General features: G+C 48.3%; 1 protein-coding gene and 1 long non-coding RNA gene across 2 annotated transcripts; one reads left to right on the top strand and one right to left on the bottom strand.

Annotated features, from left to right (window-relative positions):
- Positions 1-441: 441 nt before the first annotated feature.
- Positions 442-4,337, bottom strand: LOC107535137 (uncharacterized). The gene is made up of 3 exons (XR_001603003.2): positions 4,187-4,337; positions 2,714-2,790; positions 442-1,084 (listed from the first exon to the last, which is right to left on the bottom strand). It is a non-coding gene; the product is annotated as an uncharacterized LOC107535137 (long non-coding RNA).
- Positions 4,338-5,037: 700 nt separating this feature from the next.
- NUF2 (NUF2 component of NDC80 kinetochore complex) lies at positions 5,038-19,590 on the top strand. Its single transcript, XM_016210451.2, has 14 exons — positions 5,038-5,121; positions 5,820-5,962; positions 7,003-7,077; positions 7,823-7,899; positions 8,376-8,437; positions 10,220-10,317; positions 11,393-11,466; positions 12,695-12,791; positions 13,540-13,602; positions 14,260-14,397; positions 16,301-16,441; positions 17,357-17,532; positions 18,451-18,586; positions 19,248-19,590. Exons 2-14 carry the CDS (start codon positions 5,840-5,842, stop codon positions 19,380-19,382), a joined length of 1,395 nt encoding a protein of 464 aa, XP_016065937.1. The 5' UTR covers positions 5,038-5,121; positions 5,820-5,839; the 3' UTR covers positions 19,383-19,590.
- Positions 19,591-24,650: the final 5,060 nt, after the last annotated feature.

The following is a 24,650-nucleotide window of genomic DNA, read 5'->3' as shown; positions in this document are numbered from 1 at the left end:
CAATCTCGGTCTATGGAAGAAAAACACGGCCACTGCTGCTTGCGATCGATAGGTTTGTACATCAGCCTTGTATTTAATTATTTCATTTCTGGTTGATTGAACGCTAACAAAACAAGGCCCAGCGCACATGTGCCCAGTGAAGTGTGATTCTGAGTCCCCTGAGGTAGACCCCACATGGATGTAACCGCACCTAGGCCACAGGTCGTGCCCGCTTCCTGCAGCTTCTCTTCCCGAGCCCTGGCCCCTGCCCCAGGAGACTCACGGGCCCTGCCCGCCGCTCTCCTCCCTGCAGGGCCTTCTCTCCCCGGCATGTCTTCCTGCCCTAGAACCTTCCGGCCCAGCTGCCATCTCGCTGCCGGTGGGGAAACACCTGATAAGCCAGCCTGGGCAAGATTCCGAAGCCTGACCGGACTCCATGGGCTTAACGGGCACCTTGCCCAGGCATCCAGGGAGGACGGGGATGGCCTCCCCCGGGTGTCAGCCCTCCAGGACAGCGCTCCTCGGCACACACCCCCCTTCAAGGACGGGGCAAACCTTCTTCATGCTTATTCTGCCAACATCTCATATAGTTTCTGCTTAATAACAGGCAACCAGTATATATTTGTGACACTGATGTTCTGGTTAAATCTGTTTAAATAGGGGATTCCTAAATACATAAGACCAATAGAGTGACTAATGACTAGAGGGTCGAGTACAGAGAGGAGCTGGAAAGGAACACTATAAAGTCCTGTGGTCGAACAAGCAGTCTTCACCCCTTCAGGGAGGATGTGGACTCGGTAATGTGGTCACTGACCGCCGACTGTGCATCACACAAACCTTCCACTGTTGGCCAAGGTGCATGTCATCATGGTGTGGGGCTGGGCACGTTGTTAACGTAGTTTCTAAACTGATATTCTTTTACGCTCCTTTCAATGGTATCTTTGGGTTTAGTCCGTACACCGCTTTAGAGCTCACAGACACTGCCAGTCCTGCTAAATCAGGATCATCCTCTGTGCTCTGTGAAATAAAACCTTCCTTTTCTCTGTGACCAGTTCTGCTTGTTCCTTCTGCAGCTATCCAGACATGCCTTTTAAGAGTTCTGTTTCTAAGAAAAATGCAACAAATCACATGTACTGAGCAAGTTGCACTCAAAGGGCACCAGCAATATAAAAATCATAGGGAATTAGGACTCAATTTAAACCCAGGGGTGGGATTCTGCTCTGAGGGGCGCTGGCACATCTGTCCTGCTCGAGCCCTCTGGCTGTCTATACACCCTGCTCCCAAAGGCTTTTGGTCCACGACATGTTATGGGTTGAATGGCATTCTCCAAAAGACATGTGGAAGTCCTCACCCCAAAACATCAGGAGGTGTCCTCATGTGCAAACAGGGCCTTTATGGGGATAATCAAGTTTGGATAAGATCATTAGGGCAGCCCTAATCCACTGTGACCTGTGTCCTTGTAAGAAGGGGGTCTGGACACAAACACACAGGGAGAAGGCCATGCGAAGGTGCAGCAGAGACGGGGCCCACAGATCACCAGCAAACCACCAGAAGCCCGGGAGAGCCGGGGACAGGTCCTCCACAGCCTCAGAAGGTAACAACCCTGCGGACACTTTTCTTTCTGTCTCCAAGGCCCCCCAAAACATAACAGGCATGAAATGAAGTGTGTTCATCACCCCACACAAATAAAGCGATTTTGAGATAAATAATTCATTGTCACTCAGCGTACAAATGATCTCTTAGCATAACGTAGCCTGGTTTGTTCCTAACAACTAAGGTCAAAATGATGTTATAATACTATGGCTATGAATTTCTTATCTAGAGCAAGTTGTGGTTTTCTTAAAGAAATCAATGCTCAGGGGAAGGAAATGTGTTAAGTGTGTTTTGTCTCTGTTAACAGGAAAAAACCTTCAGAGGAGCCAGTCAATGAGTAGAACCAGAGCAGCTGACAGTCAATGGACAGCTAAGGCTGTGAAATTTCCTGTTAAGACAAAGGAAGAAACAGAGAGAGTCTGGGACTTTATGCTTTTTCTTTGCAGTGATGTTGGGCCCTAGGGAAGTTGGGGCTGGGAGAGAGCCTGGAAGCTGCCACACTGTGGGGAGGGAGGGTTAGATGAGAGAATGAGCGGGTACCTATGCAGGACATCTCTGAAGGTCGAGAATGCCCTGCGAGACTGCCAGCCCATCACACGCTTAGAGGGACGCCAGGAACAACACAAGGGAATTCAGGAGTTAGAGCAAAGATCCATTAGCTAAATCCTTCCCATAAGAAATGCTTAACCTCCGCGGGTGTTTTTTTCACAGGTATTGTGCGTGTGTGTGGTGGGGAGGTGGTAGAGGCCAGAAGGCATCTAGGGATACAATCCTTGCTGGGAGGACCCAGGGGGTACAGCCATGAGTCTTGCATAAAAAGCAGGGGTCTGACACTGCTCTGCAGGTTCCAGGCCAGGCAGCACAGTGAGCAGCCAAGAACTGAACTTCTGCCATTACTTTACTTGGGTTCAAATTTTGGCCCCTTGGTTTCCTAGATACAGGACTACAAGCACATTGCTTAAGTTTTCTTAAGGAATTTGTGTTTGGTTTGTCACCTGAAAATGGAAATAGAAACTACTTTCTGCCATTGCAGTGAGAATTAAATGGAGTAATACATGGAGAGAAACCTAGGACACCTCTATGAATGTGAGCTATCATTGCTATTATTAAGCACCATATGCAAATGGTATATAAAACTTACCTTAAAGGGTTATCCCAGGAACAATATTCAGGTACCAATTTTGAATTTATATGGCCAAACTGTTTACCAGGTTGAGTCTGTTAAAGAAAATGAGAGGTGAAAACTGACATTTTTTTTCTCTCCAAAAAAAGGAATGAAATTAGATGTTTCTTGGTACTTAACACAGACATGTTTTGAGAAAATGCGAGTCTCCTTTATGAGAGAAAATTTCTTTCTGAGGTTCCTACTGGATTTACTTTAGATGATAGAAACCACTGGCATAAAGAACTCCATAGGATGGAAAGCTGGTTAATCCCTGAGTTTTCTGATTTGTGACACTGTCATTGGTTTCATTTTTAAAACTTTTAATCAAAATTTACATGATAAATAATTAATTTTAACATTAATTCTAGTTTTCCCCTGATAATCTCATTAACTCTCTCAGAATAACTGGTAACACCACTGGGCATTATAAAACCACTGTTGAAACACCAGAACATAAAAATTGTATTTAAAAATAAGGTCACATTGGATAAATATTTTTATCACTATCCAATTTATTTGGGTTATTAACTCTAAGGTTTTCTCTAGTGATTATGTTAAAATCACATAACTTGCTGTGGAAGTTAGGGGAGAGGATACCAGTGGGGTTAGAGTTTAACAACCAATTTTTGCTTCCTGGGAACTCTTTTACAGCTCGTCACAAATTAGTTTAGCAAAGGACTACATTATATGGTTTCTAAGTAAAAATTCCATCTGAGTCTTTAACAAAGACGCTGTTTGAAGTCTTGTGAATCAGAGCTGTTCCCAGACCCAGGAGTGAGGATGAGCAGGCCGTGGATGGGGCAGCTGAACAGGTGGGGATGTTAACAGGTAATAGGGTCCAATGCCGTCTTCCTTCCTAAGCCCAAACTCTAACCATGCATTTTAAAGCCAATAAATATAGGATCTAATTGTCCCACCTAGAACACTGTGTTTGGTGTCTATCAGCTTAATTCGGTTTACTTGTGTAAAAGAAAATGAAATAAAACCGCCAGGGTGTCAGGTTCACATTATGCAACAGTGCCACCCAGTGACTACGCTGTGTATAGGAAATGTTCCCAGGACTTGCTGCTTTAAATACTGAGGCACCCGTCCCAGTGGCTCCATCAACAAATCAACAAATGAGGCCTGCGGGCGAGGGAGTGGAGAAGGGGACCCTGGTGCACGCTGGTGGGAATGCACACGGTGCAGCCACTGTGGAAAACACTATGGAGGTTCCTCAAAAAAGTAAAAATGGAGCTGCCTTTTGATCCAGTGATCCCACTCCTAGGAATATATCCTAAGGAACTTGAAACACTAATCGGAAAGAATATATGCGCCCGATGTTCACAGCAGCGCAATTTGCAATAGCTAAGACAAGGAAACAGCCCGTGCCCATCGTGGGTGAGTGGATAAAACAGCTGCGGGACATGCACACCACGGACACTACGCAGCTGTGAACAAGGGTCTCACCCTCGCTGGTTTGGCTCCGTGGTTAGAGCATCAGCCTGTGGACTGAACGGTCCTGGGTCCGATTCCAGCCCTTGGTTGCAGGCTTGCTCCCTGGCCCAGGTCGGGTCTCACGCAGGAGGCAACCAGTCAGCGTGTCTCTCCATCCATCCCATGCCCTCTGAAAAGCAATGGGGGAAGACATCCTCAGGTGAGGGTTAAAAAAAAGGCCCTCTTAGGCCTGGAGAATATTATGCGAAGGGAACGAAGCCAGGCAGAGACAGGCAAATGGCACAGGCTCTCGCTTACCCGCGGAATCTAACGCACGGGCCGACTGCGGAGCCTGGGGGGCCGACTGCGGAACCTGGGGGGGGGCGTCTGCGCAGAGCCGGGGCGCTGACAAGGGCCTGGGGGTCCGGGCGCCGGGTGCAGGTCAATGGGGAAAAGAGGAATACTTTCAACAACAAAGGTAAATCTTAAAAAAATAAACGGGCATTTTCTGAGATCTGCAGCTCCAATCTTTTACATAAAATACTGTATATAAACGTCTTATGCACTAAAATGCTAATTAAACACTCAGAAGCACTGCGCCTGTCCACCCATTAACTCGTAAGTAACCCCGGCCGAGCCGAGGCCCGCGGGCTGGAGCGCGAGGGGTTTGCACCTCCAACCCCGCCCGGCGCCGCAGCGCCCCCCGGATGCGCCCGGGCGCTGCGCCCACTTCCGGCGGAGTCTAGGACGGCGGACGCGGGCTCCGCGAAAAGGTTCCGCCTGGAGACCGCGCCCCGCGCAGCTGGAGTCTTTTGAACCTCACGGGCTTTCGGCGCGACCGTTACCGGAAGTGGGCGGAAGGGGCGGGGCTGCTGGGGTAGGCGGCTGGTTTGAAACGGGACGACGGGCCGGCGCTGAGCGGGGTGGTTCGTCCTGTGGCCGCGGCGGGCTCGGCGTCTCCTCTGGCGGTGAGCGCGCGGGCGGCGGGACGCGGGGCGGCGGGGCGGCCGTGGCCAGGCGGCGCCGGCTCCCGCGGGGCTCGTGGCGCGGCGGGGGCGGCCCGGGCCGCTGCTGGGGGGCCCGCGCGGGCGCGCCTGCCGCGCTTCCCACAGGCGAGCGGCGAGGGCCCGCGCTCGCCGGGCCGGCCCGGCCCTCCCCTTCCCGCGGCCTTGCGTCCGGAACACCGCGCCTCCGCGGCCTGCGGCCCGCACGGCCGGCGGGGGGGGGGGGGAAGGCGGGGGGCGGCGCCCGGTGCGGGCCCGAGGGAGGCGGCGGCGGAGGCGGCCCTTCCCAGCCGGTCCCGCGCGGGCGGTCCTCTCCCTTCTTACTGGCACCCGAGCCTGAGCATCGCGCTGTGTCCCCGAGGAGCCGCGAGGCGGGACGGTGCTGTCGCCTGCCCCGTGTCGCTGTTGCTCACCCGTGACCACCCCGCGGGTTGTGTTGCCCGGAGGGTTAGCGCTCAGGTGGATGTGGTTGAGCCCCGGGCCGCCGAGCGCGAGGAAACGCGCTGCCCCCTGCTCAGCTCGGGACGCACGGGCCGAGGAAACCGGGGCGGGGCCGCCTGGTCGGAGCTGCGGGCGGCGGCGCGGGGCCGGGCTCCCCTCCCCCTCCCGCGGGCTCCGGGCCAGAGCCGCCCTCCCGCCCGCTCATCTGCCTCCTCCCGCAGGCCGGCGGGGGACTCCGGGGATGGAGACCTTGTCTTTCCCCAGATACAACGTCGCTGAGATCGTGACTCACGTTCGAAACAAAATCTTAACCGGGGCCGATGGCAAAAACCTCTCCAAGGGTGACCTCTACCCCAACCCAAAGGTGAGCCGGCTGTGCTGGGCGGCGCCCCCTGTGGTTCACCCGGAGCCCTCCTGGGGCCTTGAGGACACCGCGAAGGTCATATGGGGCGGCTCCTGCGTCCACCGGGAATGCAGTTCTTTAACGTGGTCCTCTTCTCCAAAGAGAAAGCTTCTAAACCAGCTTCCTGCCGTGCACGCACTTCTGCGGTCATCAGCTGTGCTCCAGGGGCGTCGCTGGTGGGCAGGGCGAGGGGGACGTTTCCCCCGTGGCTCACGGGCGGGCTGCTGAGAACAGCCCTCTGGAAGCTCACAGGTTGATTTTCTTACATGTCCCCAGGGGCGGACTTGTTTTGACAGACGCTGTTCTTTATGTCTGTAGTTAATAAGTGTGACATGAACTATTTATGTGACACAGAAGTCCCACCCTCTCCTTGAGTTTATTGGGCTGGTCTTGAAGGGGTAGCACAGGACCACCTGGTTTAGTGGCGTGGAGCTGAACTTTCTGGTCTTGGTGCCCCGTTAATTCTTTACAAGGAAAGAGAGGCTCTCAGGGTAAATGAACCCGTATGTAGAACAGGGTCTGCAGGCCAGCACTTGGGAACTGCAAATCTAGAAGATGGAACTTTAAAAAATCCTGCCCACCCTATGACATTTATACCTCTGCTCATGCTGTTCCCTTAACTCTAACATCTGAGGAAACCTTCGCATCTGAGGCCTCCATGGTGGGTCACCTTTACTCCCGGTGTGCCCTGGGTTACCACACGGAGGACTAGTTTGGAAAGGGTGGCCCTCCCCTTCCAGTGTGGGTGGATGGCTTGGGTTGGATTTGGATAGTCTTGCTCTCATCCTGTCTATGGACTTAAACAACTGATCTTATCGATCACTTACTTATGAGCAAATGGTAAGTATATAAGGTGTTTTCAAGTATGGAGAAATTAAGAACTATTTCAAGGGAAATAGAGAAACTTGTCAGTCTTGTTCTTTGCCTGATGTGGGGCGGTGAGGATGGTAGTGACCCAGCTTAGCCCTGCGTCGGCATTAACAGGTGCTTCTCTCCCATAGCCCGAGGTCCTGCATATGATCTACCTGAGGGCCTTACAGATCGTGTACGGCACGCGCCTGGAGCACTTCTACATGGTGGGTCACTTCCGTACTTGCAGGCTTCAGGTTTTCAGGACAGGAAGTTCTTGACTTTATTATGTGAAATGTCACTGAGAATCAGGAATCTCAGGCATAACGGTGGTTTATATTGACAGCTTTAGTCAGACAAAGACCGCAGTGAGAGACCTAAGGACCCTGATCACTGATGGAGGCAGTTATTCAGATTCACAGGCTGCACTCAGAGACGCTGTTCTCAGGGCGTAGCCCACGTTGGGGTAGAGGATAGGCACTGAAATGGAAAGCAGCTGGAGTAAGGCAGCTGAGCCATAGTACATTAGGTATTTCTCATCGGATCATCATCTGGAGATGCAGAGATAGAATGCCTGTCGGATGGTCCAGTGTCACTGCATGTTGTTTGGGATTGAAAGCTTGCCGTGTTTGCTGTGAGCCCGTGCTGAGGCTTCACTTCTGTCCTGGGCTCGTTCTACAGGCTAAGCGAGCACGTGTAAAAGCTAGTGTCAGTGCTGCTGGTTAGTCCCTGGGAACCAGCACCTTCATTTTCTCCTGCACTCAGAACCATTCTGAAACACCCACTGTGACTCAGAATTAATATGAACGCAACTCTAGGTTTGTTCTAGGATCTGTATTGTTCGTTGTTGTTTCTCTTTAATAGGTTAATATAATTTGATCTTACTCTCTGATTGAGGTTACTTTAAGTGGAAGACTTTTTTCATTTCATCAGGTTAATGTGTAACTTAGATTTTCTGACTTTTCCCTTTAGATGCCAGTGAACTCGGACGTCATGTATCCACACTTAATGGAAGGCTTCTTACCCGTCAGCAACCTGTTTATTCATCTGTGAGTAGCATTTTATTTTCTTAGTCTAACCATACCTGCGTTACATTAAGCTTTCTTAATGACATGATTTTCTTTGGAAAGGAATTTCTGCCTTTTTTCTCTCCACTTCATCCCATATGTATTCAAAATTATAGACTTTCAACAAGCATAACTAACTGCCTCCACCTGTGGCACTCTCAATTGAAGTTTCAGTGTTGTAAATATAAAATTGTTGGAGGCCGTTGTGTGCTTAGAGTCCTAGTACCTCCCAGAGTGTGCGTTGGCATATTTCACTGTCCCAGGGCATAACACTCATGTAATGTATGGAAAAGGAGATTCAGTGCCACAGGGCCATGCGTTCTAGTAGATATCTGACATGTCGTTTGACTTGGAGAATGTATCCAGAAATCTCATTGAAAATAAGATGTTCCTCTCCTCTGGCTTCGTGTATATTTACAGTATACTTTTCAGTGTTCTTTCTCCACTGTGTCTTCCAGGAACTCATTTCTGCCCATTTGCCGGGTGAACGACTTTGAGACGGCCGACATTCTGTACCCAAGTGAGTGAGGGTTTCAAACTTCACATTTAGCCCTGCTTTAGTTGTACCCACAAACCAATGAGAGATGTTTTCTTCTGTGTGTGTGCGTGTGGTGCACACATGTGCCCACCTGCATTTTGGATTATAAGTCTAAACTTATCTTCATTTTCTGAGGCTGAGGCCACCACCCTCCTGAGATTTGTTTTGTTTTTGGCAGTTCTTCCAGGGTTATCATTGACTAAAGAGCACTTTTTATCTTAACTCTTAATTTTGATAGTTCATGGACCACATACAGAGTTTACTTCCACTGAAACCCATGTGGCAGTGGCCAGGGTTAGACTTCTCAGAGGAGGTGATTGTCTCAGCAGAGACAAGTAGAGATGCTAGTAACCTTGTTGTTTCCCTGCATTGGTGTGAGTTTTCCCCCTGGTCTGCCTTTTCACTGGAACGTGTGCAGCCTTGCTGAAGTCCCCCGTCCTGTAGGGTTCTCAGCTTGTTTCCTATGGCCTGTGGGTCCAGGGTGTCACCAGCTTTCCTATGTGAAGGCCAGTAATACTGAGCCCTTGCTCCTCAGACTGGACTAACTCTCTGCTTCTCTTCCCGTCTGGCTGCTATAAGACTCAGAGGCTTTCAGCAATTCATTACAGTGTGCCTGTGGGGGTTTGCCTTTGTTCCCCGTCCCTGTCCTCACCTCCTTAGATTTGCTTACTTGGATGTGTTTATAGTTTCTGTCAAATTTGGAGAATATTCAGCTGTCTTACGAAAGTCCTCTGCCACTCCTCTTTGTGGGGCTTCCATTACACATTCATGTGCTGCTTGGGGGTGTCCCTCAGTGCACGGTGCTCTGTTCACGCTCATCTCTGACTTTTAGTGCTGCCTTCATCTCACTAGTCCTTTCCTCTGCAGGTCTGATCAGCCATTAAGCCCATCTAGTGTCAGATATTTCAGTTTTAAGTTGTAAAATTTTGGTTCAGGTCTTTTAAAATTTTCCCCTTTTTCTCCTTGTATGTCTCTCTCTCTCCCTTGAACAAATGGAATGTAAGTCAGGAAATGGACTTTAGTTTGGAGAGGCCAACTTAAATTCCAGTTACCTTGGTCTGTCCAGACTCTCGGTTCTGCCTTCACGACTCAGTAGGAGCTGTGAGTCTGTGCTCTTCCTCCTTGGACTCAGCCTGGAGTCCACATTGACATATTGACAGGGCTCTCCCCCCATAGTGTTTCTCTTGGGGCTGCTGTCCTCCATGGTATGCCGCAGGACTTTTTTTTTTTTTTCCCCCCTAAATGTTATGGTGAAAGCATTTTTAAAAAATATGTCTTTATCGATTCCAGAGAGAGAAAGGGATAGGGAAGGGAGAGAGAGAGAAACATCAATGATGAGAGAGTCATTGATTGGCTGCCTCCTGCACAGCCCCTACTGGGGATTGAGCCCGCAACCTGGGCACTTGCCCTGACTGGAAATCGAACTGCTGTCTCCCGGATCATAGGGCAATGCTCAGCGTTTGAGCCACGCTGGCTGGGCTGCTGCAGTACATTTTGTGTGGCTTTCTGATTGGTTAAGATGGGAAAAGAAAGCAGGTCCTGCCACTTTCTCATGGCCAAAAATGGTTTGCCTTTTTGACTTTTTTTAAGTTATTAATGCAAAGATAATTCTGATTTTTAAGTTAAAGCAAACTCTTTGAACCTTGGTTAGAGCACACACAGCTTTATTTGTATTCTGTGAGCAGAGTATATGGTGGGAGAGGGTGGATTTCATTTTTATATTGTTTCAAAGGTTTACTTAGGGAGTCTCGCTTTCTGTTTTAGAAGCCAAAAGGACCAGCCGGTTTTTGAGTGGCATCATCAACTTCATCCACTTCAGGGAAGCATGCCGTGAGACGTACATGGAGTTCCTCTGGCAATATGTAAGGTGGAGACGTAGCACCACTTGTAAACTGATTGTCTGCTCTAAAGCCGTTGTCGTGAATGACTAATTATTGTAGAAGCAAGTTGATTGTTATATTTATGTGAAGTTTCAGGTTTTAGGTACTGGAAAGCATCTCAGAGAGAGGTTTTCTTTGCTGTTTGGTTACAGAGAGGCTGGGTTTCCTGTTTGATCTCTTCCTATGTCAGGAAATGTAAGGAGGAGAGTAGTGACAAGTCGCGTGTTCTCTGTTGTTTAACAATGTCCTTTAGTCATGAGGCTTGAGATTCATGTTTGCTCCAATGCTGGCCCAGCACTGCATCATAGCATTCAGTCCAATAGGTCACCTAACAGATAAACTCACTCGTCAGCAGTAGAGAATTTGGAAAGGCTGTGGGTCATCTGTGACTTGTTCCCGTCTGTCCCCAGTTGTGGGCACATGCTCTTAGGAAAGTACCAGAGCCAGACACTTGGAACTCAGCTCCAGCCACACTGAGCTACAGATCAATAGAGATGTCCTTGCACAAATCACACCACACTTGTACCTCTGGAACATCACATGCTCCCCAAGCCTACACTTGTGTGTGCCAACACGCACTCACGTGCACACGCACGCACTCACGTATATACATGCTCACGCACACGCCTTGGCTTGGCTGATTTCTTCTCACTTCTAAGACACGGCTCAGACATCTGTCATTTCGCTGCAGCTCTCTGTGACGGTCTCCCTGGTCATCACCCAAGTAGGGTTGGCTGCCATTGTGCTCAGCACTGTAACAAGCTGGGTTGTGGTTTTATACTCATGTAGTGACTCTTCAAGGCGACTGCGCTACTCACATCCAGGAACTGTTAGTCTCTGGTGTCGTTCCCAGCACTGCACACAGCGCTGACTGGTACCAACACGTATGTGCTGAACAAGCACAGAAGCCCCTGACGCACATGTCACAGTGCCTGTTTCTCGTGGTGTAAGGTGTAGCAAGAGAGCATTTGCAGTCTGCACTGACAGGTGAATTTTTAAACATGTCGCGATTATGTTGGAAAACACTAACGTGAAGTTACTAAAACTGCTTTAATAGAAATCTTCTGTGGACAAAATGCAGCAGCTGAATATGGCTCACCAGGAGGCCTTAACGAAGCTGGAGAAACTTGAGTGAGTAGCAGATTTACGAATAAAATAATTGCAACTTTAAAAATGCAGAGTGGGTTGCGAGTAGTATTTGACAGCCCTACAGTTGACTTCAAGTCATCTTTCCTACTAAATTGCACTGTTTTAAGTTTACCTTTTCTTTTTTCTCACTCTTGGGACATGATACATCTTTTGCTTCTTTCCTGCTGTTGTGCATTAGCCAGACGTGCAAATTGGTACTTTCCTCTCCTGAGCTGCCCCCAGGAGTGTTCAGCTTCCTCTCCTGAGCTGCACCGGGGGGTGTTCGGCTTACACAGGAGAGCAGCAGCTCACTGGACTCCCCTCTTCAGACCAGTTGATTCTGTCAGCATTTTACCCCTTCAGCAGGGGTGGGTTTTATTGGCTCATATAGGTCAGATAGGAGGAAACTCACAAGTTAGGATTCCTTGGCCTTGTGTGTTCTAATTAGGAACTGACAGACTTTTTATCCCTTTTACCGTGTTGGTGCCTGAGTGTATCTGTGTCATGCCTTCCTGTAATTGCCCTCAGGGACAGCAGCAAGCTGAAAAGATGGCCTAGGACGCAGATGTGAAAGTCTCCTCTGGGGGAGTTAGCTCACACCATATCAGACGGTAGGGGCAGACTGGGAGGGAGTGTTTGCAGCATATACAGCAAAACATTTCTCTCTTGATCAGAAAGCCCAAGTGCTGTTCCAACATATAGGGAATCCCATGCACTGATGGGGGAAAGCACACTAGAAAATGGCCCAAGGTTATAAACGGATTTAGTAACAAATGGCTAATAAAAAATACATAAAGCTCGTTAGCTCACTGGCAGTCGGGATTGAAACGAAAGGAGCAATTCTAGACCATGCTTCAGAGACCAATGCTGAGAACCTTCCTGTGGAGGAGACAGCATGCGCCAGTCTGCTGGGGAGGACAGGGGTGCGAGAGCAGGCAGCCGCAGGAACTGTGAGCAGATGTGTGGGCAGGGGAGAGGGGCCTGTGGTCCTGTTCTCAGGAAAGCAGAGGGCGGGGTGCGCAGCGGTCCCCACGGAGACCTGACGGGAAGGCGCAGGAGCACTTTTGCCCATTCCCTGGAGGTGGCTTGCCTGTTCTCAGGTGCTGTCTGGGAGGGTATCATTCAGAGCCTGAGGCAGAGGGTGCCCTCGCTGAAGTTCCGCAGGGCCGAGACTCCAGCCTGGTCCTGTAGAGTTGGGACCTTGGTAGTGTAACCAGCGCACTGTGCTCAGTTCTGTTCCAGTGGAGGAGCAGGCCGAGTTCAAGCAGCTTTCCGATGAGATCCAGGAGCTGCAGCAGCTGCTGAGCCAGGACTTCCAGCAGAAAACGGTGGGTGTTGTTGAGACCTTGACTCCTAGGAAGAGCGTTTCTGTAGTTTTTTTTGGGGGGGCGGGCGCATTCAGTGACTAAACAGCATTACTGCCCTGCCTATATTCTAAGGGACATACATTCACCTCTGTCGCCCACGTCAGACCATGGTACTTATTTGTGATGCCAAAGTTATGTGCTTTCTTGGAGACTAGCATTTTTTAGTGTTTTCCTATGTCTAATTCTGCTGCCCCCTAATTGCACTGGCACCTTAGACACTGCAGCAAACCCTCCCGGGTGCTTCCAGGCACTTTAAAGTTTCCAGGGAAACAAGATGTTTTGTGTCTGCCTGTTGCAGAGACCAGCTCTTGGGGTTTGGGCATTTGCTGTGATAAAAAGCAGTGTGCATGCAAGCCCTCGAACAGGAGACGAGGTTGTCTGCACTCTGCTTCCAGAGTGTGAGGTTGCAGGCCCGATGTGACGGGTGCACATTAGCTTGGCACTCCTGTTGCTAGGACGACACACAGTATTTCAGTCTGGGCTACTGGGTTGGCAGGCATGGGCTTAGCAGCTCTTTGGATTGAACTGCTCAGTAAGGGAGCTGTGGGTACTTCTGACCAGAGGTGGGGGAAGGGGTGGACAGGGAGTTTGAGGGTATCGGTCTAGTCCATTAACCACTTTCTTACCTTTGTTTTATGAGAATGCACCGAGAAGGTACATTTAAACCTGCTTTGAATCATTGTAAAACAATTGTTTGCTTTTTCTGTAGATAATGCTGCAAGAGAGAAATGCCCAGAAGAAGTCTGATATCTTAGAGAAAACCAAGTATTTGGTGAGCACCTTTTCACTACAGTAGCACTGAGGCTGGAGAGTTCGTGTGGAGGAGTATTAACTGGGTATATCATAGTCAGATGTCTCTCCCGAGTCTTTTTCCCTTAAAATGAAACAAATTGAACTTTTTTATAGCACCTTGTCAGTGCTATTACTTTGCTTGGGTCCTCGGAGAACAGGGGTAACTAGTCACACACCCACGTTGCTCAGTCAGTTGAGAAACACCTGAAATGCACAAGGATGGTGTGGCACGTACAGTCCATATCCTGGGGTTTGGGCATTTGCTGTGGAGGGGTTGGAGCAGGTGGGGCAGGGTTCGCAGGGACTCATGAACACAGGCAGTGCAGGGGGAAGTGGTAACCCTCAGGAAGACCTTACTGATCAGGGCCCGACACAGGACCAATATGACCAGCTTACAGGGTGCCCTAGGACATGAGGGAGATGACACTGGATGGGAGCCTGAGAGGGACTGAGGGATGACCTTGCATGTTGTACCCAGGAACTTGGCCCGGGGCCTGGACAGGAGTGGGAGCCCCGACACAGGAAGCAGTGTGGCCGTCCCCTGATTTCACCCCTACTACAACAAGCCCAGACCCAACTTCTTTGTTTTTTTCTATCTTATTGTTGTATTTCATATATAAAAGCGTTCTCTCCACAGAATGAGCTAAAATTGTCAGTGGTTTCTTTGAAAGAAGTACAAGAGAGTTTGAAAACAAAAATTGTGGATTCTCCAGAGAAGTTAAAGAATTATAAAGAAAAAATGAAAGATACAGTTCAGAAGCTTAAAAATTCCAGGGTGAGTGTTCTTTTCTTCATTTTAATGAGTTTGTTTTTTCAGCAACTCTTGTTTAATCCTGTGCTGGTCTCTGACTTCCAGGTTGCCTGTCTCTCTCTTCCTCTTACGCACTTCGCCCTCGTGTTTCATTTGTTGCTCTTTAAGTGGGTTCAGGGTGAAGAGAGAATTTGAAGACATTTGTTTACTTACACAACATGTTTTTGAGGCTTTGCCCTGGGTGATCCTTATGAGCCTTAGATGCTTTATTTTCAGGGAGGACGGTATTAAACAATTTTATAACTAATTATATAATAACAAGCATTAACATGTACTATGAAAACGTGTAGTGCCAGCATGTGGGGGAAGGAGGTATATGAGAGGTCTCTGTACCTTCTGCTCAGTTTTGCTGTGAACATAAAACTTTTCCAGAAAATAAAGTCTACTTTTTAAAAAGCACCACAAACTGAAACAAAAAATAGTATAGGGTACTTTGAAATAATTAATGTGGGGTGCCTGCTTTAGTCCTGTGGAATCCGGTGTGGTGGGAAGGAAGGGGAATTGATGCTGACATCTGAAGGAAGAACAGGGGTGATCCTAGCAAATTTGTACATGGACGAGCATTGAGGCAGAGAGAACAGCATATGCAAAGCCTCTGAGGTCATAGGGATCAAGGTGTGTTCTGGGAACAAAGCATGATACTTAGAAGGAGAGTGGCCTGAGATGATGGAAAAATAGGCAGAGGCTGAGGGCTCAGGGTGCTGGATTTGACTTTAAGAGCAAGGGCACACCAGTGACTGGTTTCAGAGAGGGTGCTGGACAAGGTATACTTGTGTTTAAAAGATCCCAGTTATTGCTGGGAGGGGTTGAATAGGGTAGGACAGTAGAAGTGGGTGGGTGATTGAGTGTCTTTTATGAGGCAAGTTTTATAAACTATGAAAAGACACTTCCGGTTCATCTTGAGGTGGTTATTCAGGTAATTCCTGATTATTAAAAATTGTCACATGGGAATAGAAGTTACAGAGCATGAGAGCCCTGAAAGAGGTCTGAGTGTTTTGAGAGAACATTGCATTATTTAGCAAACAGTTCTGGTGCAATTGGCTGTTCATCCAGAAGCAAAGGGAGCCAGGCCTATACCTGCACCATTTACAAAAATACATTTTAACTGGATTAAAAATTTAAATTGAAAATTTTAGCAATTTTGGACATTTTAGGAGAACATTTGTATAATCTTGGCCTGGGGTAGATTTTTAAAATCAAGACTGGAAACCCAAAAGCTATACAGAACAACAGTGCAGTTGTGGAACATACTTGTAGTGCGTGTGACAGGTGGAGGGATTATGTCCATGACATGCAAGGTCTTGACAAATTAGTGTGAAAGACAACAGGAAAACCAGCAATGAGAGGATTAACTGTTTTGCTGTGACAAGCCAACTGATTGAGAAGGGGGGGGGAGGGGGAAGAAGCCTTCGATATGGGGGTGAGGGGGAAGAAGCCTTCGATATGGGGGTGGTTGTGGTCAACAGTGCCCATTTCTGGTTTTAGAATGGAATTAATCTTTTAAAAATGAGCTGGAGTGGTCAAAGGGCTAAGATTATTATAATTGACAGTGCAGTTGCCTGGGAGTAAAGGGAGTAGTTGGAGCGTGAGCAGAAATGGAGTCTTTTGAGATCATCACGAATAACCTTGGGAGGTGCTTCAGTGAGAGGTTTGGTAAAATCAAGGCAGTTTCCCTCAGTCCACACTCACCGGGCTTAGGAAAGCGTAAGCCTGGGCTCAGACACACGGCATTAAGCACTTCGTTCCCGGCCTGGACTCCAGGCGTTCTCTGCTGCTAAGCTGTTGGCAGCTGCTGCCGAGTGAGCTCTGACATTGCTGCCGCCTCATAACCAGGCTTTCAGATGGGTTTCTGTGTTTCCTTTCAAAGCAACAAGTAATGGAGAAGTACGAGGTATATCGTGACTCAGTGGACGGCCTGCCCTCCTGCCAGCTGGAGGTGCAGCTGTATCAGAAGAAAATACAGGACCTGGCGGAGAACAGGGAGAAGCTGGCCGGCGTCTTAAAGGAGGTGTGTCCGTCTCACTGGGGCTATCAGCGTTAGCTCCTGGGGTACACTTTCCTCCTCCTCACTGTGTCCTCAAGAAAGACTGGTCTCTGTACAGACAGTGTTGCGTGTGGCCATGTGCACTGGGGGCAAACTGATCCTCGGCAGCTTTGGGCCCATTTCACCCCAGATGAGATGAATGACGACGTCAGTGACATTGCAGGTTGCCCTGCGTTTCAGAAAAAAGTAGTGGAAGTTTACACTCATTTTAACGGTTAGAAACGGTCCTTTAAGCAGTACGCAGGATCCCAGGTGACTGCCTAGTGCAACCTGGGAGCTAAAGGGATGAAAGTTAGTGACACAGAGTCTGCCCTGCAGGTGGAGAGCCAGTACCCACGTTATTTAAGTCTCTCAGGCTGGACACTTGAAAATCCTTCTCACTTCGCACCTTTTCCGTTCCTCGTCCACCTGTCCCCAGGCCACCTCCTTGCATGTGATGGGGGTTTCTTTTGTGAGGGAAGTGGTTAGAGTGTAAGATGGCCCAAGGTATTCGTTCCCACTGAGCACTGAGTGCTCCCCTGTCTGCCCTCGGGAGTCGGCAGAACTGGCTGGAGGTCCCTGCTTCTAACTGCTCTGGGGCCGTCCTCCCCCATTCCTCCACCTTGGGTCAGGCCCCTGCCCTCCACCTCTCGGCTGGCCTCATCCCCACCTCTGTTCCAGTCCTTGCTGATGAAGTGGCACAAGAAGCCCTCTGGGTGTCACGATCTTGTCCCCGTGCCGCCTTCTGTCCCCTCTGTCCAGTCTGTTCTCCTGTGGGTGCAGGGCTGAAACAGTTCTGTCTCGTTTCAAATGGTGTCTTATTGCAGCTCTTCCTAGAAGAGTCGTTGGTTCCATCTGTACCCCTACTTGGTTGTATTGATCGAAGTCTTCTCATGACAGAACCTGAACTTGGAGGACCAGATTGAGAGCGGTGAGTCAGAACTGAAGAAACTGAAGGCTGAGGAAAACTCTTTGCGGAGACTGATGAATGTGAAGAAGGAAAAGCTCGCCACGGTGCAGTTCAAAATCAACAAGAAGCATGAGGACGTCAAACAGTACAAGCGCACGGTGATCGAGTACGGAGCTATGTCCAGTTTAACGTGCTGAAGAAACCAGTAGTTTCCCCTAAGATTCCATGCCTCGTGTAATTTCAGAAAGGTATTCCACCACGAGGAGGCCAGGACAGATGAGTCAGCTGGCAATCTTGTGAGGCTGTGTCCAGACTTAGAGATGTTGCTGCTCTGGATTTCTTCTCCAGGGTCACAGTTCTGTAATTTGTGTAATTCTTCAGCGGCCCGGTGCTCCAGCGTGTCAGCCAGCTGTTCCAGCTCCTAGTCCAGCCCCTAGTCCAACCCCTAGTCCAGCTCCTAGTCCAGCTCCTCCAGCTCCTAGTCCCCCTCTTAGTCCAGCTCCTAATCCAGCCCCTAATCCAGCTCCTAGTCCAGCTCCTTTGCAGCCTGGACCCCTGTGGTTTTTGTGTTTGGATAAGAGTTGCACTGTGCTAGCATCTGTCCTAGCTGTCGGCCAGAGTGCTGGGTTTCCTTGGTGCGGTCTTCCTGTCCGTGCTAAAAAGGTGTTTAGAATAGTTGAGGCCCCAGGAATGCCTGTGATGTCACTGTTGAGCCTCTCAAAGGTGCGTTACGGTTGTGGGAAGATTCCCTTTGCTTTCTTCCTCCTGTGGACAGAGCAAAGGGCAGAGCCTGGGAGCTTAGATTTTTGGCCAAGCTGCCTGGAAGCAGGGCTGCCCAACTCATTCCCACCATTGGCACGCAAGGCGCATCCTGGGCACAGACTGTGACCTCAGACCCTGTGTGGCTCCTGGGGTCCTGCATGAGGGTAGCCCCGCACAGGGGTGGTCATCTGTTCCCTTTTATGCCTTGAGGAGAGGCTAAAGTGTGTCTTATACGGTTGGGTACTTTGTAATCAAGCTAAGTTAAATGTTTGCCTTTTAGATCCTAGAAAGGAATTATAACCTGGCTGTCTGTTTCCTTTAGAGATTGCAATAAAGTTCAAGAAAAAAGAGGTGCTGTCTATGAGCGGATAACCACCATTAATCAAGAAATCCAGAAGGTTAGATTTACCGTTCAGCAGCTGAAAGATGCCACTGAGAGGGAGAGGCTGAGGTCCCAGGTGAGTGTTGATAAGAAATTAGTTTCAGATAATCTCAAGAGTTTATGTAAATTATGTCACCCTCACTTTGAAGATTTCATCAGTTCTCCAGAGTAGAGGCTGACCCTTTCTATAACCTAATCCCACTTTTTCTTGTATCAACGTTTAACAATTTTAAGAAAAGTAAATAATAAAAGATCAAAAATGCATTGGCTGAGTATGAGGTGGAAGGAATTATATTCAGTCTGAAAACTGTTCTGCTTTCATTTGTCATCTTCACATATGCACGTAGGTTTGCATGAAAACTTGTTACTGCTGGTAGAGCTGCCTGGCCAGTTAAGACAACCAGACAAGGCGTTGGTGTGTCTCTGTCCTGTAGGTTCATAGTAACTCTGTTCACACGTCTTTCCATGACCGCAAGGTCAGATGCAGAGGCTCTAGCTGTTCACACTGATCTAAGTGTGTGCCTGGTGTTTGCCATGGAGAGCATCGAAGTTAAAATGTTTCCTTGACAATTAAAATAAGTTCTCAGTGCCTTGGAATCCAGGCCATGGTGACAGGCCAATGCACGTGACATTAGGCTTCAAAATAGTATTAAACATATGAGTCTGACCGGGGATTCTTATGGTTCATTTTCAGTTGAGTCTGATGCATGGACTCATTCCCCTCATTTTCCACTTAGGAAATATTTCTGACCTTGAAAGGGGCTCTGGAGAAGTACCACGAAGGCATTGGGAAGGCGGTGGAGGAGGGCTGTGCCAAGCTGGAGGGGAAGGCCGCGGAGCTGAGGAGGAGGATGGCCTCACTGCCCACTTGACCCGCACACACAGGGGCTTGTGAGTAGCTCGTGTGGTTTAATGGCCTTTGTAATTGGAAGCTGGAGTTAATGGAAGCATCAGAAGTACCAAATAATGTTGCTCAGTCACTTTTTGTATCCTCATAGGTTATTATTTGTAGGGTAATGCGTTTAATGTGGACTTTCCGTAACCCACTGACAATAAAGCTGTGTAGTTGTTCCTGACTCAGGCCCGCTCCTTCTGTCAGCAGTGCACAGAGGTCAGTTGTGTTTCTAGAAACCAAAAACAGACCATCAGGAGGAGACATTAAGAAACAACCCCATCCACAGTTGTGTCAAAAACCAAAAATATCCAGGAATAAACTGAGCCAAAGATGTGCAAGACTAAGACACTGAAGAAAAGTTGTGAACAAGATACAAATAAATGGAAGGATTAAGATTATTAAAATTTTCATACTACCCACAACAATGCCGGTAAATACCAGTGGCATTCTCAGAACAACTAATCCTAAAATTTATATGGAACCACAAAAGACCCCACATACCCAAAGAAATTTTAAGAACAAAGTGGGAGGTAGTGTGCTCCCTGATACCAAACTATATTATAAAGCTACAGTAATCAACGCAGTATGGCACTGGCATAAAGACATCAGTAGACTAGAGAGCCCAGAAATAAATCCTCATGCGGTCGGTCTACAGCAAAGGAGGCAAGAGCATACAACAGAACAGGGTCAAGACAGTCTCTTCAGTAAGTGGTGCCGGGAGAATGGGAGAGGCACATGCAAAACAGTAATCTTGGACCACTTTCTTATACCTTACAGAAAAGTCATTTCAAAATGGATTCAAGACAAAGGCAAGACATGAAACCCTAAAACTAGAAGGAAACATAGGCAGTAAGCTCTTTGACATCACCCTTAGCAGTATCTTTTTAGATGTGTCTTCTCAGGCAAGGGAAGCAGAAAAAATAAATGCAGCTACATCAAACAAAAGGTGGTTGGTTGGTTTTTTATTGATGTTAAAGAGAAAGGAAGGGGAAGTAAGAAAGATGGATGTGAGAGAGAGACATGGATCAGTTGCCTCCAGTATGCTCCTTGACAGAAGATCAAGCCCTTGGGTGCAAGGGTTGACGCTCCAACCAGCTGAGCCACCCTGCAGGGCTGTGTTGTACTTTCTCACGTGTCTTCCACTCTGTGAGCCGCAGAGCCCCTCCCTCCTGGTGAAGCGCAGCCCCTGGCGCCTGGCCCGCACTGTGTTTACTTGGGGGACAGCCATTCTCTCCTGCGACATACAGCCACTGGGCCAGGTTCACGTTCATCCCATGGGAAATGCTCACCTTCTGTGCACTTTCACCCAAACATTGACACGTGTCCTGGCAGCTTCCTATCTTCTCTTACCTTTTCCCCCAAACATGAGCCTTATTCAGAAGCTCAGCGCCACCCACAGTCAAACCTCTATTTGGCTGTTTTGACTGAAGAATAAATTATAAAATTTTGAGTCTTTCCCCAAAGCCTTCTTGAAAATGATTCTTGGGGCCATGTAAACACTAAAGCTTATCACCATAAATGGAAATGGGCACCAGCACAGTAGTCTGGCCACTGCGCCATGTATAGAGCCATTACATAACCAAGTTCAACGGACATTTCAAGGAGCTAATCCAGTTTGTGACAAGGCATGGGAAATTGAAATATGCACCTTGTAGGCCAAAGTTAATGCGCCAGACTTCGGTCTAATGGTGTTTTCTATTTATAGAAAGGCCAGAAAAATTTTATATGAAATTCCATTTCAAATTCAGGGCCTGCCACCCATTTCAGTTAACTCTGTGCTCACTGTTGGATGACAACCCTGCGTCTTCTGTCCACGCTGCCACCAGGGAGCGTAGGGCTTGAAACAGCAAAGCTAAAAATTGAAAGTTATCCGAGGAACTCAGAAAAAGCATGAGATAGAATTTAGAGACCGTCTATTTAGAGTTGAAATAGGTTCTAAGTAGCATCTTAAAATTATTTTAAAAATTCATAAAAGGATGACTGTTCTGCCAAAGCTCCAAGTTGGACTCTATTTTATCTTTTTTGGGGTTATCCTATCTAAGCCCCAGAGCACTTGGTTCTGAATTTCTAGCTCAGATTCCATGCAAGCCTTAAAACTTAAGACAAGGTGACTTTTCCTGAGATGACAAGTTGAGACAGCGCCCAGTGGTGAGAAGCCCCATAGGAAATGGACCCAGACCAGTACCTGCTGTGTCAGGGTGACATCCTTCTCTTCTGATAAGGTGACAGTCACCCCCTTCTTTAATGCACTCACACAGCCCACACAGATCTTCCTAAAATACATGCCTGTCACCTCTCCCTGCTTTGGAAACTTTTGATGCTGACCCATTTCAGGGTAAAGCCCACAAGACTGAAGGACTCTGTTCTGAGGGAGGCCGCAGGGCAGGTCCTCGAACTAGTGGTTGTGACATTCAGTAATCAAAATCTTCACATAATGATTGACGTGAAGGCATCTGTTTTCCTGTAAGAAAGATATTCTGCTTCAGAACAGACAAGCCTACTACACAGCAAATAGTACTGAGTACCCACATGCCACCCTAATTTAACAGAAGACTTTCGCAACCCAACCTCAGCCCTCACTGTTATCACAAAAACCTGCGCCCTCTGCTCCCAGGGAACTCTTGCTCTGAAACTGAAGTTTTTGTTTTGTTGTTCCCATGGGTTTCTTTACACATTTACTGCCTATGTGAGGCTCCCCTAACAACATACAGGCGTGGCGTGGGACACACCCTCCTGCCACTTGTTTCATTTAATGGGAATAATGAGAGTGATGACCTTGTCAGCGCTCAGGACAGGGCCTGGCAAGGGCCCTCCAACACCCCCAGGTGAACAGACATATCATTTCTGAGTGATGGCGAGGTTTGTATATGTAGCTTTGCATTCCTTTTTCACTGCTGTATAGTATTTCATGGCCTGGCTGCATCATCTACCCCTGTCTAGGATAGTTAGGCTGATCCCCATTTAATTTTTTGTTTTTGCAGTTGTCAGTGTGCTATGCCATGAAAATTCTGGGAGCTATACCAAAGGGGAACTGTGGGGTCTGCACTGTTGGGTTGTATCCCAGAGGCTTCCTGTCGTCATCAGCATCCAGACTGCCTGATGTGATGACTATGAGGTGATGTTTTACCATGGCCTCCATGTTCTCTTTTCCTGTGGGTAGTGAGGATGGCCATGTTTTCGTGCTTGTTCCTGTTCACTTTCCTCTCTGGCGAATTACCTGTCACATTTCTGAACATTCTGCTATTTGCCCACTTATTTTTCCCTGTTGCTTTCAAGGATATATACACTTAATTCTGGAAACTCCTTGTCAGTGGTCCGTCTGCAAATGTCCAGGTCCCCTGGTGTGTCTTCATGTCTTCTCCCCGTGGGACATTTGAAAAGCTTTCACTGAGGTACCTGTCCCACTGACCTGTAACTTTTTAATCCATGAAGTCCGTTAAATCCACTCAGATGTTCAGTGCACTAGGTTGTGAGCTCCCTGAAGGCAAAGTAGTCATCACTGTGACTGAACCTCGTATTCATGGGGCCCGATGGTGCTTTCTAAGTTTAGACAAGGTGGGGTGGCGGTGGGGAGCAGGGCAGGTGACCCAGAGGCCGGACCAGCCCCACCTGCTCTGTCAGTTCAGGCTCCTTGCTCCCATGTTGTCGCTGCGGCTGCCGCCCACTGCGACAGAGACCACAGGACCTACAGGTAAAGACTGTTTACTGTCTGGCTGCCTCAGAGGACATTGGCCACCTGGTCTGCAGATAAAGCAGAGCAAAGGGGAAGCGGCTGCTGTCATGTGTTTATGGCTTTAAAAGAAAAAAGAGACCCTATCCTTTATGTTACTTTCTTAGCATCCCATCTGGTATTTCGCAACTCCTGACCTCATCCTATCTTAAAAGAATGAATCACAAAATATATCGGATGTTTTAAAATAATCTGAGTTAATGTAGGACCCACACAATGCCATCCTATCTTCTGTCCATCACTGCAGAAATGGTTCTTTCATAGGAATTTCCACCACTGCCCTCCTGGGCAGGACAGAGTGGATGGCTTTGAATTCCTCCATTGCCCTTCCCCGGGCTGTCCCCTCCCTGGAACCTCATCCAGTGTCCTCTCACGGAGGTCACAGAGGTGGACATGGCTGGTGGCATGACAGCACTGTCATTTACCTGGGGACAGAGATGAGCCTGGTGGGTGGGGGAGGTGAAGGTACAGAGAAGCGATGAGGAGGGATGGTCCCCAAGGCACTTGCCCATTACACATCCTGGGGCTGTAGAAACTGACTCTGGGTCGGGGCTCTGACACCTTTGCCAGTTCCTAAGATTTTGCTGCTTTTCCAAGACCAGAGATAAGAACCCTCCCACCTCGCTCTCCCCTGGGTTAATGAGACTGGAAAGAAGGGATCTTTTTCATCTTTTTAACATTAAATAAAATAGAAAAAAATAGAGCCAAGCAGTTCAACAAATATTATTCATGTCGTTGGCAAGCAGAAAAGGGGACTTCTGAATAAGAAAGTGGAAAAGGCGAACACGAAGCCTTGTTTGCGTATCAGAAAAATTAATCTACACCTGGAAGTGTAAGAGCCTGCAATTCAGAAAGCAAAGAATCGGGACAGCTCAGCAGAGAACAGTTTTCTAGCCAGTTAATTTAATTGCATAAATCATTCCTTTGTTAGCAATAAAGAGACATAATTAAAATGAGATTGCCTCTCCTTCTTGTTCTCTAGAAACTAAAGGAATTGGTTTTGGGCAAAGCGTTCTTCCAAATACCAGATTGGCAAATTACATTTACCTTTTTAGAAAAGCAAATTATTTTGCCGTAATATCGTGGTGGGTTTAATTAATTGTAGATCTGCCATATGATCTTAAGGAAATTATGCATTTAATGGCCTTAGCACAGAAGTTTGCAATCATGAGCCTGTCCCCTTGGTAGATGGTGTGCAGATTCTACAAACAGGTCAGAAGTGTAACAGGCAGCTGCCTGGGGATCTGACTACTCTTTGGGATTCAGGTTTGCTGTCCTTGTTGAAAATAATGCCACACTCAGTATGGCACAACTGAACTGGACTCCTTTCGGCTGGCTTTATCCTAAAATTACTATTGGCGATTATTTGCTGCCTCTGATGCTCTGGGGTTCAGAGAGCCCATAACTGTCTATGAAGCGGGGTCGGATGGAAGAGGGAAGCCGGAGCCCCTGCCAGGGGACCCAGGGCTGCCATTGGGCAGGGGCCTCTGCGCTGCTGGCCAGGACAGAGAAGAG

The sequence above is a fragment of the Miniopterus natalensis genome, chromosome 19 (assembly GCF_054644295.1).
Source record: "Miniopterus natalensis isolate mMinNat1 chromosome 19, mMinNat1.hap1, whole genome shotgun sequence".
Lineage (NCBI taxonomy): Eukaryota > Metazoa > Chordata > Mammalia > Chiroptera > Miniopteridae > Miniopterus > Miniopterus natalensis.
This window is presented reverse-complemented; position numbering and strand designations above follow the sequence as displayed.

Excerpts from the sequence above, each read along its gene's own strand:
- NUF2 (XM_016210451.2), top strand. The coding sequence starts at position 5,840 with ATGGAGACCTTGTCTTTCCCCAGATACAACGTCGCTGAGATCGTGACT. Across the intron at positions 10,318-11,392 it reads TGGAGTTCCTCTGGCAATAT|AAATCTTCTGTGGACAAAAT; the intron begins GTAAGGTGGAGA and ends CTGCTTTAATAG. Across the intron at positions 13,603-14,259 it reads TAGAGAAAACCAAGTATTTG|AATGAGCTAAAATTGTCAGT; the intron begins GTGAGCACCTTT and ends TTCTCTCCACAG.